Genomic DNA, 16,715 nt, shown 5'->3' on the forward strand with positions numbered 1-16,715 from the left:
TAAAATAAAGAGGTGATCTTACGTGGTAAGTTTAACCAAATCTTAGTCATTGTTTCAACGTCCATTGAAATGTCCATGAAATGCTCAGGAGAATTTAAACATGGGTGTAGCTTACCACTCTAATTACCTCTCTTAAGCAAGGGTTTAAGGTTCGTAGAAAATTTAACCAAATTGTATTGGTATTTACAATGGCAAGGTATGGAAGTGTGCATGGGCAAAAAATAGCGCAGTTGTAGACACTCTGATAGCTGGAAGAAAGCGCGCTTGTTCAAACAGTACATTTCGGCAAATACGAAAACGGCAAGAAGCTTAAAAATCTTAAGAAAGCAACACTAACCAGGAGAAGAGGAACACGTGCATTAGGGACATCGTATGACAGAAATGCACGTGGTTTTTCTCACATATACTAAACACCATCTTAGGATTCAGGAAGCGGACAATCTGGCTCCTGCGTGGCTGAAATGAGATGCTCCAACCCCCTCCACTCTCAACTCTTTCCCGACAAACTCGGACTAAATGTTGGGGTCTCAGAAAGTCCTGACTATCTCACATTATGCGACTTACCTTTATTGTAAAGTGCCGCGAAAGGTTTATAAGTGATCAGAGCCAACGAACATCGCTAAATTCAAAAAATTGCAGAGCACTTGGTTACACCTAATTTTACATATGAAGTTTAGCTTGCCCTAGTATGCTTTATTTTAATCATTACTTACCTCTCGAAAATCAGTGTATTTTCTGTCCTCGTAATTTGGTAACCTGCAACGATTCGTTTGTGCTTGGACTTTCTGGGAAAGTTTGAGAAGAGTACTAAAAACTAGCATCAAAGTTCTTGCTGTCATGATAGAGTATCAAATTTTAAGTAATAATGTAATCGTCTGAAGCATTTATATACACACATAAAAAAACCTGCTTTATTTGTTTAGCTTTTGCCCGTAGACGTAAGCGCTAAAATAGTTGCGAGTATGGCTTTCGCTGAGCAAGTTAAAAGCACCAAAAATGAAGCGCGCTGTCTTCGTATACGAGTTACTCTGAAACCATGCTGCCTCCTGAAGTAGGGGGGGGTAATGACGTCAAGAAATCCTCAACACAGAGCGTTGTCTAAGTGTGCGATAGGAAGAATGTTGGGCCATGAGTCTTCCTATTGAACAACACATATTTTTGTCGAACAATTGTTGATACGACGTTGTCTCGTTGGGTGGCCATCTAAGCGTTAAAATATGACATACTCATGATGCATGTAAACACAAAATATTTGTTTCAAACAGACCCTGCGTGTATTAGGGGTTATGAACAGCATTTCTTGGTCATGGCGCTTACCGTGGTAACGAGAACGTTGAATGTTTTATATTGATAACGTAAACAGAAGCAACATAGGCAGCTGACAAATGCCAAAAAATATATAGAGCCAGTTGTAGCGACTGGTAATGGAAGCTTCAATTTTAGTTTTGAAAAAGCCAACTTGCTTTGTATTTAGCCGAAGGGGTACTGTTGTATCGAATCTCGTGTAAATGTAGGGGTGTTGATTTCGCAGGCGGTGTCTCCAAAAATTTACAAACTTTGGTAACACGCAGTGATTCAACAGTTTGTTTTGGCATAAAACGCTGCTTCTGGTTTTCAAGATGCGAAGAAGTTTTGACGATTATCGAAATGGTATTGACAGGTGAAGATTATTTGTCCTAAAACAATGTTTACTGCATAGAGCACAAAATATTTAGTGTTATTGTAAATGTGGGTTTTACGGTATTTAAAAGGCGCCAAAAACGTTAATCTTATCTTCAAGCGGACGCCATCACACTATTTAATACGGTAACTTTCAACTATAAAAGTGTCTAAAAGAAGAGTATTGTGCAACTAGGAAAACTTAGTGCATATGAACACGTTCATGTTTTAAAGAGCCCGTGATTGCTACCTGCCTTGCTTCCCTAAAGATCAGGGTCATATTTTTTGCTCCCACAAACAAACGTACAGGAAGTCCTTATCTCCGTCTTATCAAAAATGAAGAAAAAACGGGCTGAATTTGATCCGCCTGTGGGCTCTGCGCACCCAGTTACACTACGCTTCGGTCACGCCCACCTCGTATTGAGTAGAAGCGAGAGGATCTGCACTGATGATCGGTGATTTCATGACCTCATCCGTCGCAGTGCCGCACACACGACTCCACTCGCATCCTCATTGACCTACTGCATGAAGAATGTCTTACCGACCATCCTCAACGAATGATTTAGACAGGTTTTACCGCACTTTGCTTCCTCCATTCCACACAGCCTCATGTGAAGACACAGTGGCTTTTCTATTACCACGTTGCAGGTGCGAAGCCGCAGGCGCATTGGTATATTTTGAACTAGCCGTGGCAGAACATACTCGGTTTGGAATTACGGGTGTTTCGGTACCAATAATTTTATGAAAACTTGACGGGAGCAGAACGCGCAGGTAAAGTGTTTCACATGTTCAAAACAACGAAGTTCAAGTAACGGCCTTTGAAACTATATTTACCAACCTAAAATGGCAGTCATCATTGATTTTGGATTTTAGAGAAAACGCTCACGGGCACTACAAGTAAATTTTCCACAGAAATACGCAAGTTTCTTTTAAATCAAGCTGACCTTTTCAAGTAAATGCTTTTTGTTTGTGCGTGCAGTTATAGTTGTGCTGGCTTTCCACATTCTATTGTGACCACATGGTATTGCCACAAGGTATTGTAATAAAAACTGTGTGCTTTTGGAACAGTGACACGCGGACAAAATCACAGTAGAAAAACAGGCGTCACATGAGAATAACCTTCCAAATAACCACTGGGATGACATCCAAATTACAATAAATTGTGACAATAAATTGTGCGCCAATACATAAACTGGGTAGGTTGTGAAGGACAGGCATTTGCTAAGGACAAACAGTTTGCTCCGCCAAACGGAATATAATACTTTTTAATCATCACAAGAAGAGTTGAAAGCTCGCTGAGTTCACAGAACAATATGCACTTTGCCAATAAAGAATATGTATTTTTGGTAGAAAACGCATCCTCGAAGCAACCATAGCCTAATGGCAATTATTCCATTGGTGGTTACGTGAAGTTGTGGGAGCTGTACATGCTCTCCTTGTTTTTTTGCAAGAACTTACTTGAGTGTTCTCTTTCAATTTTTTATATCGTCTGCGGATCGCTTTAATTACGCTAAATGGTTTTAATAAATTTCCACTTTCGGTTTTGGGTGATGTATATTTCAGCACTCACTATAGGTACATCACATTATTTAAAGTGTTGCTGATGGTTTGTTTGTATTTATATGTCCAAGATTTTTAAGTTCAGGTACCAGCTGTTGTATTGTTGGGAATATTGGTTTCGTATTATAAAAAAAACTTTTGTACGTGTGTCAGAATTTACTTCTTGTGGTGAATTTCTGGAGTCGTAGGAAAGAATTTCGGTATAAGATTTGTGCAACACTTCGGTGGCTTCTCACCTCATCTGGGACCATACGTTACTGACATTTTAAGAATCACCTGATTTGCTACTCCCATGCTGTTTGCTACAGAACAGGTTATGGTGCCCCTACCAGATGAGCTCCGGCCGCGAAGTATAATTTCTCTTGATCGCTTAAGAGAAGACAAAAGAGTCGACAACAAGAATAGCAGCGGGGATTCAAACGCGTGTAGTGCTACATGCAAGAAAAATAAAGGAATCTTTTTTATTTAATTTTTTTGGATAGGCTGTCGATTACGCAGGGACATGAACTTGGCAAGGTTCAACAATCTTCCTCTAGAAAGGGAATCTTAACTGGACGAATATATTAGCTGTAGGGAGCTAACAGGTGTAATATTGGGCCAAGTGAGGTCAGAAGAATTGGAGGACTCATAGAACTGACCAGCGGGTACACTCCTCGCTATCGCAGACCTCACAGAAGAAAACAGCGTCGTGTGGAATTTGAATCCGCTGAAAGATAGCACGGAACGTGGACGAGTAAGTCAGAAATAAGAAAAGTGTCTCAGTCAACGTGGTAAAGCTAAACGAACAATATATTTTGAAGACAGTGCAATCCTGTGCATAAAAGCTGGCTAGCAAGAAGACGTTCTAGATCGTTTCTACGGAGACCTCGAAATAGTAGTTAATAAGGAAACAGCGATTGTACTGGGAGACAATAACACGAAAATAGTTGCAAGGCCAATAGAAAAAAAATCAGGTAGAAATTTCAGATTAAGCACTCGTAATAGTCGAAGAGCTACACATCTCGGATTTGCGGAGAGAAATGAGGTGAGGGCAATTAACACATTTTTCCGGAAATGCAATAGCAGGAAGTGCACTTGGGAAAGTCCTGATGTGTAGAAGAAAAACAAAATTTACTTCATTCTAAGTGACATCCTAGAGATTGCGCAGGACGTGGAGGTTCTAAGCAAGATTCGGTGCAGTGATCGTTGGATAGTTAGCGCAAATTAAGGCTCAATCTCAATATGGAGAGAAAGAAACTCGTAAAAAGAAACAAACCACGCATCACGTCAGTCAGAAACAGGAAGCAGGAGTTTAAAATAACCCTTCACAGCAAATTCGCACTTGCAGTTGATGAGAGCGAAGATGATATTTACCCTCTAAATGACAACCGAACAAGAGCAATCATAAAGTCAGCCGCCGTTATTTAAGAAGCTTGTAAGACACAAAAATAAAAAATAATCTCAGCAAAGAAAGGAGCTGGTTGCGAAGCATCAGAACATACAATTCTTGAACACGGTGGATGGTATTGAATTGGCGGAGCTGTCAAAACGAAATACCGGAAGCAAAACATATGACATTCTTTCGCACAACAGGGCTGACTTATATGAAGCGTTAGATGAAATGTAACATAACAACAAACTCCCACCCCAGAAACGTACTATAGTCGAAAAAGCACAAACGCAAAGAAGCACAACACCGTCACCGCACACTTCCTATCAGTGCACTTGCAAACAGAAAGCTGGGTATTGCCACAAACAAAATGTTTTTCATCAAGTTTCTAGTTTTTCACAAATAAAATGTAATGATACAGGCACAAAAGGTACACATAATTACCACACAGCGTCTCCATTTTCTATACAGACATAAACAGCACTACGAAGTTAAAAGATTCAAAAGTAAAGATTCTATGCGACTGGTAATCCAGCAATAAAGGATATTTAGAAACACTCGCATCACTTTACACAACGGCAGGCACCTAACAAAAACAATCACACAAGAAGACTATGAACATGTGTAAATCTCCCAAACCTCCGAAATTTACGGCGAATCAGATTCCTAATTTCAAGATTCCTAATATCAAGAATACAGATTCATATATCAGGAAACATACCAACCGTTTGAATCTTCTTTTGGTGTTTTCAAATAGCTTTTTTTTCATTTTAAGCGTGCCATAGCTGTATTTTCTCGAACAAGATGTCGAAATGTACAGTTTGCGCAACAGGTGTTTCGCAATACTCGTCAAATAAAATTTTAAGGACATGATTATATTATCTATGAAAACCTTAATCTTCTTTCAAAACTTATGAATGCGATAACGCGATTATTTTTATAACATAGTTTGTTGTAATACGGTGTTACCAGAAGCTTATATTAATGATTAAAATATATGACTAGTAAAAGATTTGTGGGCAGATATTCCTTGCGACTGGTGCGCATTTCTATGTACACATATAATGGAAGCTTGTACATGTGTACCTTTCGGATATTCAGAATTGCGTGTGCTTTTTTTAACTGTCCGGTACTGTGTATTTATTCCCGAAATAAATGAGCCAGAAGAGCTTTTTACTCCTTTTTAGTAAACTTTAAAAATTACAACGATTTGTTCAGCCCCACAATAAATACATTATTATAATTGTGATTGAAACATTGTTACTACAAGGTTAGCTTAAAATTTTGGGAATTTTTTATAGTTTGTATAAGTGCCCAAGTAACCTTTGATAGCTGGAGTATTAGTCATTTGGCATTTTAATTTCACGTTAGAAATTCGCCAAACTATGCACCAAAATTTGAAATGGTTCGCAGATTAAATAATATGTTTTCAAAAAAAGAGTTTATAATTATTCTCCAAAGCGTAATTCTATATCTCAAAATTGTGCATTTTTTTCTCTGGTTCAAACTCTTATCTGCAAAAGGCAAACGGAGAGTTCCTTAAGCCAAACAGTCGCCGCAATTTCAAGGTCCCTTAAGGTATTTGCAGGGAAAGACACGATTGTGTCATCTGCGTATATTGTAATACATTCGGTTCGCGGTATGTTACAGATGTCTTCTAAATACAGCAGAATTAAAAGAGGTCATAATATGGAACTTTTTGGGACAATGTCTCTTACAATTTGACAGTTGGAAGTCTACGCACCGAGCATTACGTAGTGCTTACGCTTACTTAGATAACTTCCCATGTGACTAAGCGCATTTCCTCTGATCCCATAACAGTCTAACGTCTTCAGTAATGTACCGTGATGTCCAGATTCCTAATATCAAAAAACATACTATACATGTGAACGATGTTTTCGATTTGCTTTTCCTTGATTTTACGCAGGGGCAGTTCCTTAGAAATTTCCTTTGTAATACCGAATTGTCTTGGTCCTATTACTTGAAGCAATTTTTATAATAAGTGTACCCTTTAGATTAAAGGATTTGAAAACCTCTGAAAAAAATTTAAATAGAGATTGGTCAGTAAATATTAATATCATAATTTATCTCGCCCTTGTGCGCTATGGTCACCCAACCAATTTTCAGCTAACTCGAATATACCACCCTGAAACACACAATTGCATAGAAGAGTCAATTATATTGCTATGAAGGTTCGATTAACTTTATTGGCCGCGGTTTTATATCATATGAACCAGCAGCACTGCTAGTTTGTAATGAAATAGTAGTTTTCAAGGCTTCAAGCTCATCATTAGGCGAAATAAAAATTGCAGAGGAAGTAGAGATTTGAGATATTTATTTGGATTTGGAGCTACTAAACAGGACATCTCCCGACCACTAACACAAAAAACATTGTGCTCATGAAAGCTCTCCCGAAGTTTGTTTCCAGCCAAAAATACACCAATTAAAGCTAATGAAGATGGAAAAACGTAATTCGGTTTTTTTGTGCCGGCTTATCAAAGTCAACTCAACATTTATCTCCCTGATCTGTTGGTTCAAACTTACGCCTGCAGAACTTATTGCTCCTTTTGTTTAGTTGGACATTTATTTTACCACAAAATGCTTTAAATGTCCTAAATTTAGTATCCTCTTAAGGATTTAGCGAACTGTAAGTAAACAATTTTTTTATTTATTATGTTGTAATTTCCGACACATACCCAACTCTCCCTGGCTTCTTGTGGTACCGCAAATACTACTGCAGCAAGGAATCAGATTGAACGTCTTTTTTATATAGAACATTATGAATCTAGCACGTACACTCTCATTTTTTAATACATAGGACCAATTCGCCTATCAAATAAGTTTCACAAATGTTTGTATTGTGGTATAATTTATTCTCCTTGTTTTGTGAGAAGGCAGTTTCAGTTAACCAACATAAATTTGTAGCGCTCCAAATACAGCAAATAAAGACAAACCGCACTAAGCACTCCAGAAATCCCTCTTCCACGACAATAGTAAGTAAAAAAAGCACTTTGCGATTTCGTTAACAGTCCCCATCAGAAGAGCGGCGTTTTCTGGGTGGCGCATCATGCAGTCTGTCGCTACGACAACCCACTTGTTCTCGTATCGCGACGAAGGAAACGGGCACAAGAGGTACATTCTTTTTTGTTGCAATGGGTCTCGATCGTACGGCGATCGGCTGCAGACGTCCAACGGGTCTCGTCGGCAGCGTTTTTCGCCTCTGGCGGTCATGGCAGCTCCGGCAGTAGTGGACACATTGGTTGTAAGGCAGGGCTAGCAGTACTTCGTCTTGATTCTTTCAAATATGCGTACTGTGCCGACATGACCGGAAGATGGGTCGCCGTGGCACGTTTTTTAAATTTCATCACGAAGGTCAGCGGGGACGAGAGGAAGATAATTTGTTCTTGTTCTGCGGTTGAACCTTCTGTTCACGAGGGCAGCGTAGTGGAATTGTTACCCAGCATGTGGACCAGATGTCCCCAAGCCAAATACGACGCAGTTCTCTTGTCTTGTCGCAGTTTATTTTAGTGAACTTGTGTTCCTCTAACAACTTCAAGAATGCACAGCAGGTGAAGCAGCAGTCAACAGAGTGACGTGGTCAGGCGAAATTCGGCGAATCATGTGCCGCGGTGTCGGCTCTGCGAGAGGTTTTATTCGGAGGGGGTGTTCCTCCAACCATCAAATTTCCCGAGAACACTGTAGATCCAAAAAGACTTTTCTAATCTGGTTACCTAAGGCGAAACATTCTCTTCATTGAATGAGATAACCCGAGATGCATAAGAAAGAGAGAATGCAACGCAGGACGCAGGCTTCGCGTGAAACACATGACATAACCCATTGCAGCTGGGCGGTAAGAGCAACACATCCACAAACCGAATGCATGATTGACGGAATTATCAAGTACAGCCTCGGCAGTTTAAAGTACTGTAGTGGCATAATTCACACGATTTGGTCAGTCACAAGACTACATCGTCGAAAAGAATACACATTGGGCATAATTGTAAGCTACGAATATATATTTACAGAAACCACAACCACAAACCACAACCACACATTGACCTGAAGAAGATGCATGGACTAATATTTTGCTTAAGTGTTCAAGAAAACGGCCCAGTTTGCCAGATAGAGGCCTATACATTATCAACATACAAATGCTACAGCAGCATAACAAAATCACTTCGATGTCACTGTTCCGAGCTCAATATTAATTTCTGAGGTCACATTTTTACCTAGCTTTGGTATAGACTAAAACACCGCCACCCTGCTTTGTTGCTCTGAGCTCCCGACATGTAAATACCCACTAAATATGGAAGTTACAAAAATTTATGTGAACTAAAGTATACACTGACATAACCATTGCTAGTTAGCTATATATTCATCAAAGCGCTCCAGATCAAACCTTGTACCACTCACAAGTTCGCTTCAAAATGTGCACCCCTAAAATTCATCGCCATTCCGCACTGCAAAGAAGGATGTCTACTAATGCTGTTGTAAAACACTGCAAAGGTTGATGGAGGAGGGTATAAAATGTTTTTCGTCGTATCGACCGGCTTGTTCCTTGCGCTCGGGTATTGTCACTAGATAAGGGTACAGAGTATCGCCGCTCTTTTTCTTAGTGTTCCGTGCCGCCTCCATTATCACTGCTCGCCCCACATTAAGTGACATTTTTTTACCCTGTGATGGTTCATGGACGCCGCCATTTAGTTCTTGATGCGGTCTAGTCGGTCAACTCTTGTAGGCTTAGGTTGCCCTCCTTCCTCTGCGGCTGGGCGCTATGGACGTTGTACCGAATGTGAATCAAAAATAATTCGTGTAACAGCGCGTCAGCCGCAGAAGTGTGTCTAAGAAGCCGTTTTGCTGCATGTTTGGTGGTGCTGTTAACAAACGACCCGGTTGAAATTAACGACAGGGTCATAGATATGGCATTCGCGCAGCACTGATAAAATACCAACTGCCCGCCGTTGCTGATTGAGTGCCTCAGTGGCGGTATTCTAATACATTATCCATTGACATACCCCGACGCATTTCTGTCGACAAAAGTTGGTGCCTGCCAAGCCTGCTGCATGCACTCGGCGACTTGGGGAAAAATACTCTGTTTAGTAACACTATTCTGGCATAGCCTTCAAAGATAATCTCCAAACGTATTCTTTACCAGCAACACAACGTGCGGGGTCCCATTATTCACAGGCGCCTTATCATCAGTGTTGGACCTCTGGGTCCTTCAGCTGCGGCAGGAACCTCAAGAAGGGGAGCGACACGACTGAAGAGAATGAGGCTTTAATGTTATCTAGAAAAAGGGCGCGAGCCGGCGCAGCAACGAGAGCATGCGACAGCCCGTGAAAAGGAGCATGAAATGATGATGATCAGTGTCGTCTGCTAGAAGGAAGTCACAATAGTCTCCCCCGACGACAGATGATGCTAGGTCCATGACTTCTGAAGGGTGGATTACGCATGCTTGACTGTAGCGCCGCAGGACAAACGTAGAGAGCAAGTCCTGAGACTCCGTCCCGTCTTTCGATCGACTCTTCTAATCACGGCCTGAAGGTCCACAGTTTTCTTGGACACCGTTTTTCACCGAGTAGAATAATACTGTCCTTCAGTAAGTGTCTTTTTCGTGGTTGGATTTGAGATTCCCTTGCATAAGTCGCCCGCCGTCAAGAGAGCGCTTCCTCCGCCATCGGTGTTTCCACTGCCTAACCTGTCGCTTCTTGCAATTTGTCTACAGTGTTTTGGAAGGCAGAGTCGATTCATGAAGGTAGGAGCAGAAAAGGTTTCTCAACCTAAACCAGGGGAAGTCGCTGCAAACGGAAAAATTTTTGTGCAGGTGTCCGACCTTCGGGGAGGGCGTGCTTTTGCTGCCTTTTCTCTGTGCTTTCCCCCATGGACGTCTCGGCGTCTTCACTTCTGTTTTGTTCCGTGCCCGCAGCGCAACAATTTTTCCTTGATGCCTCACTTTGGCCACGGCATTACGTCTTCTGGCAGGGTCTTTCTTTTTGCGTTTGTGTTTTATCGGCTCATCTCGTTTTGCAGAATTTCTCTCACTAAGACTTTCAGTTCTCTTTGACTCCTCGATGGAGCGCAGGATGTTCTAGAGCTTAAAGGAAAGTGTGCCAAAGCGCTGGTTCCGAAGATGGCTTAGCACTTTTAGGGTTCCAGGAGGTGAGTAGAGGGATTTTCTCTGTGAAGTCATTCTATGCTTGAAGGTCGGAACGACAGGAGAGTCGTTGCTCGCCTGTTTACAAATGCTCATGGAAGCTCCTCGGGAGATGTCATTTTTATGCATCCTGATCGATTGATTAGTGGGATCTGCTTCAATAAGGGAATCGTATATACACGTGGTGTCTTCAGTAGTCGAGCTGTCGTTGGGTGCCACTGTACTACGGAATGAATCTGGTGTTTCAAAGTAGTTGTTAAAATGACAGGACTCGAACTAGGTCAAAAAGGCACCCGTTTTTTTCATGCGTCTAAGTCCTGTAGTGGATGGTCTGCTTGTGGGTATGTGCGCTTGCCATTTGTATGTGAATGAATGGTCGCCAGGCATGGCGTCGAAGGCCGGCATTCCTGAATCCTGAAACACAGACTAGCCGTCATGGTGACAACCTTGTCGCGGTACTGTCCGGCGTCTAACGTCTCACTCTCGATCAAGTCCTCTGGTGTCGCCTCAAAAATTGCGTCATCCAGTGTGTCAACCTGTCCATAAAATGCGCCGATCCGCTCAAGCAGTACACTTACTGTAGATTGTGTCGCCTCTAGATTTTCTCTTATGTGGCCTTCCGCTTCCGCTAGAAGGCGAACCAGCTGCGATCGTAGTCTGAGGCGTCGTCGAAGTTGCCGCTCCGTTCGGTAGCACGCAGCTGAGAATTCGCCAAGATCGCAGGCCCGGCGTCGTTCCCTCTGCTTTCGCGGCTCCGTGCGTCGATGTGCTTGGCGTCGGCTAGAAGTCCCGGGTTCTCGGCACCATGTGTTGGACCTCTGGGTCCCTCAGTTGCGGCGCGATGCTCATAAAGGGGGGCGACACGACTAAAGAGGATGAGGCTGAATGAAATCATGATGATCAGTGTCGTCTGCAAGTAGCAAGGAAGTCACAACAATCAGTAATGCGGTGTCGATGCTTGTCTAGTGGCTCCCTGGACCGAATTTTGAGATCTATGCTGTATTACTCATGATTCTGACGCAAGGGCTTGGAATTTTGGCCTTGGAGACTTGGTGTTTTTACCCACGGAGACAAAAACGTTCTTTCGACGGGTACACCGCTTTCCTCTAAAAACATGTGCTAAAGTTTCTGCCCAAACACGTGAACTGCACACATTGGATGTTGACTTGCTCGGCGCAAACATTCAGACATATTCCAAGGGTGATTGTTCATTCACGCGTTCGACATGAGCCATTGTGGAAATGCGCTGAAATGGACATCGACCCGCATAAGCGTTACAGGAGTTTTCCGTTGCTGGTCGGGAGACCAGCAACAGAACTGATTTCTTTTTTTAGTTCTTTTTCAGTTCCTTTGAAATCAGTCCCTTTGATTTCAAAGGAACTGATTTCCTTTTTACGATAGCACCCTCGAGCAATTGGTTATACTTCCAGGTCAGGTGTTCATTTAGAAAAACAGGCCTACTCGCTCTTTGAAAGCCGAAATTGTCGGTATTCAGGCGCATTACTTGTCTTAGCAAGTACCACGTTGGGTTTGGGTCCACGGCTGAAGCATTCAAATAATTTTTCACTTCCCACCGTGGTATGGTAAGGTATGGTACGGTAGTCATGTCAGTATCGGAAATTTCGTTAGCCAGCTTTTAGCAATCTCTTTCTCAATTTCCACTTCATCTACGTCGGTTGGCAGTTCTTTAAGATCCTCATTGTTTGGCCTGTGCTACTGCTCAAGGTTGGTGAGAGGCCGGTCACGAAGGTATTTATTTTCATTTTGAAGATAGAGATTTCTTCCGACAAGTCTCTTGATTCCAGGCTCAGTCCTTGATGTCCTTATGACTCACACCAACACATATATCTGAGGAGTTCTTCACACATTCCTTACGAGTGCGAAGCACCAGTCGGAGTTCCCTCTTGAACTCGTTCATCAGCTTTGCTAATTTCTTGCTGCCTTTCGATATTATCAAATGAAGACGCAATGAACACAGCAACCAGTGATAAAGAATAAACCACAAAAAACAGCAGCACTTATTGTGTTCGACAGTGGTGGAGGAGCTTTTTTTTGCTAATTTTTCGCCTTGCGCTCTTTTTTCACCTGCGTGAAAAAATAGCGCAAGGCTACTTCAGTTCTTTTCTTCAGGAGATCTGCTGCCGAACTGTTCCAGTAGCTACACCACAGTCAACACTTAGTGTCAAACTGCACAGTCTCAGAGATATCGGCTGCTTCGTTCGCAGTAGCTGGCGATCAATTTTTAATCTGTGAATAAAAAAGAATGACACACACAAATGCATAAATATGTAAGTTTCTGCTTTAAGAACGCCGCCTCCATTACGAAATCGCTTTCCAGACGTTGCCCTAAGTAACTCCTGAGAAAGTTTTACGTGAATGTATCTGTTGTGTTTCACCCTTTGGTTGGCCATAAAAGTTTTAGCCTTTTTCGGCTTCTATAAGGCCAGAATGTATCTTTCAAAATGGTTGAATGGAGACATCTGGCTGAAAAAGAAAACTAGAACGCAAGGCGTGACAGGGACCGGGCACAAGTGAAAGCTGACTGAGGCAACGGTACATTCAAATCACAGCCATTTCAAACGGAGCGGTAAGGTAAAGGTTGATTGGGATATAAAGGGAAACAAATTAAATGACGGGACAACTGGGGTATCGTGTTCTGGAAATACAGAAAACTGACAGAATTAGCACCGCGGTAATGGCACTACCCGAGCATGTCTCATTTAGGCAGATGTACTCAGTGCTCCAAGACATACAAAAACTTGTCTTCAATACCCCAAAGCCGCATTTTGGAACTGTACCCAAAGTAATCAATAAACAACTATGCCCTGCTTTATGGTAGGATGCTCCGAGCGGCAATAGTACACTTACTTGTTTTCTCCTGCAAGTATCAGATACTGGTGGCTGATAACCTGCAAAACGTTAAGCGACGATTCCCAAGATATGACAATTAATTTTCGTCTAATGACGTGTTCTTTCTGTCCCGGTATCAATGCAGGCGTAAACTAGATTCTTACCAAAAGAAGAAATATCATTTCACAGGTCCTTACCAAGCCGAGAAAGGTGTTTATACAATTAGGACTGGTTAAACGGCAGCCAATATTATCTATAAAAATGCTACTGGTGGGGGTGCTCAGGAGCTGTTTTGTATTTCTACCTTTCTCTTGTCAGCTGTTTTGAAAGTAGCGGTTCATTATTCTAGGGTGGGAATTTAAGTAATTGGAGCTAGTCGGTTGTTAGGGTTTTTTGTTTTGTTTTGGGCAAGATTTTTTTCTTATGTGCAGTGCTAGATATACATGCATAGGGCAATATGATAGTTCATGTAAATTGAAAAAAAATATACCATTTCTCGCATATCATGGCGGTAACAATTTCGCGATAACGTTCTCCGGAGCACATCAAAGTAAAAAAAATTAAACTGCTGCGAGAATAGCGGATATTTGCCTGTGGAACTGGTGATGTGTGCTGACAAAAATCGTTGAACAAAATTATGGCTAAATCTTTGCACATATATAAAACTAAACCTTAGCAAAGTATGACAAGACACATAAGTTATAAGATATATGTTTAGATTCCAGATTTGTGGTAGACGCGATGCAGGAAATTCTTTTTTCTCGTATGCTGTGTACCGTGTTCACTTCCTATATCACAATTTTTTTAATGGTTAATCGCCTGGCAGTTCAAGCAATATACTTCGCCCGAAAAAAGTTTATTGATTACAGGATCTTTCCGAAATTTCTGGAAACGGTCAGGCCATTGGGAATGTTCTTATCTGTTAAGTTCTTTGAAGCAAACTGTGAGGCGAAAACGAAAACAGCCCATTCCAGGGATAGTGTTGGAAATCGTAGAGGAAGAAGATGTGTCTCCTGGATCGAGGGCACGAGTATCATTATTGTACATAAGGCAGTCATCGCCATTAAAAGGGACGTTCGATCAGGGGCCCCACGGCTTCGTTTCCTAGCGGCGCACGCGCAACGAGGTGGCCGATCCACAACATTTGGTGCCGAAACCCGCGAAAACGTGCGGCTCCAACTGATGTGGGCAACGAGTGACGGCGATGACGAGTTTCTTCTAGAAACGCTGGCCAAACTTCGTCCTTCTCGTAACCGCACCCAGAGAGACAACGCGTGGACCGGGCTGCCTGCCAATCGAGCTAGCCGGACTTTTTCGCTTAACCATGGACCGGCTGAAGGCGAAACGCGCTGAAAGGCGAGCTCAAGCGACACAAATTTCGACCGAGGGGACAGCGCTCATCAAGAGTGGCTCCTCTGACCGGCTCGCGCTCCGAAAGGTGCTGGACAAGCTCATGACTAGCCGCGAGGAGCTGCGCAAGATCGACGCCCAGGTCGAGGACGCTGTTCCTGTCGAGGAGCTGGAAAAGGAGTACGATTCGGTGGCCCATTAGAACGACCAGACGCCTGAGGCTCTGACTCGACTTGCGTAGCGGCTCGAGGAACTCAGCGTCAGCAGCACGGCGCAACCTGCCCCTCAGCTGCTATTAGCACGCCACAGGCTCCAACGACGGTTTCATCCGAAATCGCTGAACCCCGTCTGCCCATGCTCACCATCCAGCCCTTTCATGGAGACGTGTGTAGCTGGACGTCGTTTTTGGAGCGATTCAACGGCGCAGTCCGCAGCCACCGGGCTCTCACCGCTACCGACAAGTTTCATTACCTCCGAAAGCGCCTGTCGGGTGAAGCAGCAGCTGCCATCGCCGGGCTGCCAACAACGGAGGCCTGTTATGAAAGTGCCGTCCAGCTGCTGGAGGACAGGTTCGGCGACAAGAGCCATATCGTACAGCGGCTTTGTCTATACCTCCGCGAGCTACAGCCCGTGACGTCTCACTCGGAGGACAAGGAGCTGCGCAGGCTTTATGGCTGTGTTCAGCTGAATGTCCGCTGCCTAAACGTACTGGACGTCCGAAAGAACAGCTTCCCGGCGATGCTATACGACATCCTGCTCGAGGTTTTGCCGGAAGAGATCGTTCTGGCGTTTCACCGACACGCCCACCTCCAAGCAAAATTAACTCCTACGGCACCGTCTTTTGGTGATGCAAACGTGACGACGTGCCCCCAACGGGAGCAACTTTTGTAGTACTTGCAAATTGAGCTCGAGGCGAGAGAGAGAAGTGCTCAAGTGGAAACTTCGACAGACTCAACAGACCCTCTACAAAGTAACGGCCAATCAACGTCCGTTCTACACGCCTACTAAGATGTGATGCTCGAACCAAACGCGTGCTTTTTTGCAGATCGGCAAAGCACGTAACGGAGGCATGCAAGGTTTCTCTGAGCGTCCCTGAAAATAAGAAGCGGCTAGCGAAAGCTGTGCGATGGTATAGATGCACGATGGTAGGCCATCGATCGAAGGAGTGCCGGCGAAACATATGGTGCAGGATGTTCAAGGGGAGACATGCGACTGCCATGTGCGACCCGCACTATGCATGGAAAGTGAAGAAAGACCGGAAGCACACTGGCCCAACTTCAATTTCCCGGAGCAGACGCAGGCCGCCAAGTCGATATCTAGCCGCCATCAAGTAATGGTTGGCATCCTTCAGACGAAGGGGCTTCGAAAAGCGGACACTAACGCGGACATCCACAACGCCTGCATCACGAAGACCATGAACACGACCCATAGCGACACCCCGAGCGAAGACACTGAAGGGCATTTTCGAGTACGAACGATAACCGGAGATCCAGAAAAAAGTTCTCTTGAAGATAAACATCTCCGTGAGGTCATCTCTTCTCCTTGCCTTCGGCAGATGTCAGACGGCAGCGCATCGCTCCGGCGGGACAACCTTACAAGTCGATGGTTCTGGTCAAGGAAACCAGCAATCAAGCTGAACGACTCAATGCAAGATGAAGCTCGAGGTTCCACGACCGAGAAACGGAAGCAATCAGCAAAAGGGCAAAAGAGACATTCCAGTCTGAACTGCCTTGCATGTCGAGTTTTTGCCTAGAACTGTGGTGCTATGTTTTT

General features: G+C 43.4%; 1 protein-coding gene across 1 annotated transcript; it reads left to right on the top strand.

Annotated features, from left to right (window-relative positions):
* The first annotated feature begins 15,296 nt into the window (after positions 1-15,296).
* Positions 15,297-15,833, top strand: LOC144141856 (uncharacterized). Its single transcript, XM_077673340.1, has one exon. It carries the CDS (start codon positions 15,297-15,299, stop codon positions 15,831-15,833), a length of 537 nt encoding a protein of 178 aa, XP_077529466.1.
* Positions 15,834-16,715: the final 882 nt, after the last annotated feature.

The sequence above is a fragment of the Haemaphysalis longicornis genome, unplaced genomic scaffold (assembly GCF_048455015.1).
Source record: "Haemaphysalis longicornis isolate Haplotype H1 unplaced genomic scaffold, Haemaphysalis longicornis Haplotype H1 scaffold_6, whole genome shotgun sequence".
NCBI lineage: Eukaryota > Metazoa > Arthropoda > Arachnida > Ixodida > Ixodidae > Haemaphysalis > Haemaphysalis longicornis.